A 3,521-nucleotide genomic window follows, 5' to 3' on the forward strand; every position below is an offset into this window, starting at 1 on the left:
TGTCGCGTTAAAATAAAGGCTAGTATGCTTCGCATCCTGGGCTTAACCTTAGCTAAGCCACAGCCAGTTTTTTTCTAACTGGCCGATCTTTCGGAAGTTTTCGCGGCCCCTAGGGAGTTTGAAAAATCAGATGTGGACTGTGCAACTGACCAAGAAGACGCTTCAGATTGTCCGTGGGGCGAACAAGTGGCGGAAGGAGGACAAGAACAGAAAGGACCTACTCATTGAGGAATGAACGGAAAGGAAGCGTGCTGCCGCCGTTTTGAAGGAGCTTGAGCTCAAAAAACAAAGTTGGCTGATGCCGAGATGCAGGTGTCCCTCATCTAAACCAAAATAAACTCTTTAAAGCAGTGAAACACAACACTGAGGCGTCGTGCGCGGGTTGAGAGTATGTCAGGGCAGTTGAGGTTGACTCGAGTTAAGGGGTGACGATCATATTCGCTATCAGTGTAAGGGTTATTGCAGGCTTTGATGATGGACGCTGTCTCGCATAATCTTATTTTCCACCTTATCTAACCCATATCGCGGGTATAAGGTTCCGAGGATCTGTCAGCGTCGCGGCGAGCCGTCACTCGAGGAAAGAATGAAACAAAAAGAAAAGTTACACGCTATTGGCATTTTCTCTGGCCCCCGCTCGCTCCGTGTGCATACAGACCAACTGACCACGGACCGAATCCCTTTCCATGGTCCCTAGCAGCTGGATCAGTCTAAATGAAGAAGGTCGAACTAACGAAGCAACAACGATGCGCGTGGCCGTTGAATAAACGGTGACAACCGAATGCACCTGGAGTTATCCGCGCGGGCACCGAATTGATGAGGAAACTGGCCTTCACATCCCAGGAGACGCCGATAACCGCCATACAAAAGGAGGGAAAAAGGCAGCAAAATGTTGACCGCCGAATAGCTGTCAAGTCTCAACATTGATTTGGCGGCGCTTTAGGAATGTTTGTGAGAAGTGGTGGCATGGGCGGCGAGCGAGGGGGGAGGGGGGCACCGTTGGGTACGTGCCTGTCTTAAATATGATCATGACATATTTTATATCCTGTCATATGTCATCCTGTCAGGTCATGTATGCATTTCACTGATATCCTGATATCCATTGAGTTAAAGGAGCTACAACGACGGCATGATGCCATTCATACCATTTATGTAATGACAAACATGACATATGTCGTTCATATTTTATGAATACATGCGTGTCACGCTACCCCATGCCTATTCTGACATATATCTAGTTGAAGAAACGACCACGACGGCATCACGACGTACTTAGGTTATTTAGATACACTCAAAACGCCTGATGTTCGCAAAGAATTCTTCTCGCTAAAGCAAGGCGCGACCGCGCGATTTTTGCTACTTGAAAACCGCGCCTTGGCGGGAACGACACGAGCGATCCCACGTGACCACCGAACACAAGCAACGGCTGTTTATTCTATGCAAGCAACAATCGAGAAGTTGGTTCTTTATTCTATGGCTCCTACCATCTGTCTGCTTTACTCCACTCTCCAGCTCCCTGCTGGCGCTGAGCCGTGCTCCCGCAGGGGTTGCAGAAGCTAGTGCCAGCGTTTCCTCCTTTTCCCATAAGAACCACTTCTCTCTCTTTATTCTATGCAATCGAGCGCCAGCCGCACAGCGGTGCGCATGTCGCTGCTTGCGTTGTGCGCGAACTGTCAGCCACCTCGACACAGCAACCATCGTACAGCGTGTGCGAGGCGCTAGCGCCCGAGTCGCGGCGAGAATGCCCCAGCGATGCTTCGTGCCGGGTTGCACGGAGGCGAGCACGGGCGGCGAGGTGCGCCACTACTTTCGGCCTCCGAGGGACGACTCCCTGTTCGAAGCGTGGCACGAAGCGATCGCCAGGCCCGACGACAAGAGGATGAACGCCAAGTCGCGCGTGTGCCACATCCACTTTCACGCCGAGGACATCATGAGGGAGTTCGCGCACAACGTGAACGGCGAACTGGTCGTCATCCCGCGCGAGAAATGGGCGCTCAAGGAAGGAGCCATTCCGCTCATATTTCCCTCCTACCCGAAGTTCCTTTCGAAGAAAGTGTTTTTGCAGCAGCGTCAAAGCCGCTCCGCGGCTCGCAAGCGCCCGCAGCCGTCGCTCTTCGAAGACCCCGAGTCGCCTCGGAACGAACGACCGGCCGACATCGACGACGACGATGGTGCCACGCCAGAAGCCGCGCACCAGCGCGCGATCGACGAGGCCAAAGAGGCCGCGCGTCGTCGGCTCTTCGAAGAGATATTGGCCGTAGCGCAGAAGGGGGGCCGATTCCACGGCTGGTCCGTCGACACGGCGGGGGACGACTCGGTCGTCTTCTACAAGCTCCGAATGCGCGACCGATTGGTCCAAATTGACCGGGCCGTCGTCGTGGCCAGCGACACGAAACTCACGCTGAGCGCCGCCGGCCGCTCGGTTCCGTCGAGCGCCTACACTAACGCCGACGGCATGCTGTTCACGGGTATGGACGGGCTCAAATCCTTCCTCGACTTCGTGGCCGGTCTCAGGGCGTGCGCCGGGTGCGCCGCCGAGCTGTACCCACACGTCGAGTGGTCTCTGACGGCCTCGAGGTACGGCGGGTCGTGGCACCACAAGGCGTGTGTGGTGCTGGGCCCGCGACCCGTCTGCCCCCCGTGCCACAAGCTGCGAAAACTGTTCTTGAAACGCGTGCAGACGCCCTACCGCTGTCGCAGTGCCGGCGCGAGCGACGACGCGGCGCTTGCCAGGCTTCTGCGCCGCAAAGTGATTCGGGCGACTGTGCGCAGGGAGTGGATGAAGCAGGAGCTGCGAGCAATGAAGAAGGAAGTGCAGAACGTCAGCAAGCACATGGTCGACAGGGTGCTCGAACTCTTGCCAACCGATCAGAGAGCATCTGTGACAGCTGCTCTCAGGGAGGCGGACTGAACGAGTGTGGCAATCTTCGACTTCCCCCGAAGGCTCATTCTGAAGGACTACACCTTGCAGTGACCTCGTTGCCTACTCCTGGAAAAAGTGATCTTCAGCCCAGTGTTCCCGCTTTGTGTTCAGTGCATAGCATAACAACGGTGTTTCAGTGTAAGACCAAGCAACTCGAGTATTAAATGATTTTTTAGTAATCAGGTAATGTACAACAAAGCTCCATTTGTTTTATAGCTTGACAATGCTCACTAGTCAGTGCAGTTTCTGTGTAAAGCATGAATTATAATTTGCCATGTTGTGCTCTTCAGACTTCATTATCAGCTGTGTGCTACAGTATTTAAGGCAGTGTCTATTCTCGTGGCAGCCGGAAGAGCTACTTAAACCCGTTTCTCCTGGCACTCACCTCCTCTGCTGGCTCTCGGAAGGTTAGGTAAGGTCAGGTTAAGCACACTTGCAGGCTCTTGGGCACACCTGCCGGCAGTTCTTACCGGCAGTTTGTTACGTGACATCCGAGTGCCAATAGGAGGTGAGTGCTGGGAGAAATTCGTTTGGGAAATTCTCCCGGCTGCCAGGAGAGTAAATGCTGCCAATATCTCACTATAAATTGGGTAGTCCTTGC

At 54.0% G+C, this 3,521-nt stretch overlaps 1 protein-coding gene across 1 annotated transcript; it reads left to right on the forward strand.

Annotated features, from left to right (window-relative positions):
• Positions 1-1,604: 1,604 nt before the first annotated feature.
• Positions 1,605-3,294, forward strand: LOC139052721 (uncharacterized). Its single transcript, XM_070529763.1, has one exon. The coding sequence runs from the start codon at positions 1,739-1,741 to the stop codon at positions 2,906-2,908; it is 1,170 nt and encodes a 389-aa protein (XP_070385864.1). The 5' UTR covers positions 1,605-1,738; the 3' UTR covers positions 2,909-3,294.
• Positions 3,295-3,521: the final 227 nt, after the last annotated feature.

This window comes from Dermacentor albipictus, unplaced genomic scaffold, assembly GCF_038994185.2.
Source record: "Dermacentor albipictus isolate Rhodes 1998 colony unplaced genomic scaffold, USDA_Dalb.pri_finalv2 scaffold_30, whole genome shotgun sequence".
In the NCBI taxonomy this organism is placed as follows: Eukaryota; Metazoa; Arthropoda; class Arachnida; order Ixodida; family Ixodidae; genus Dermacentor; species Dermacentor albipictus.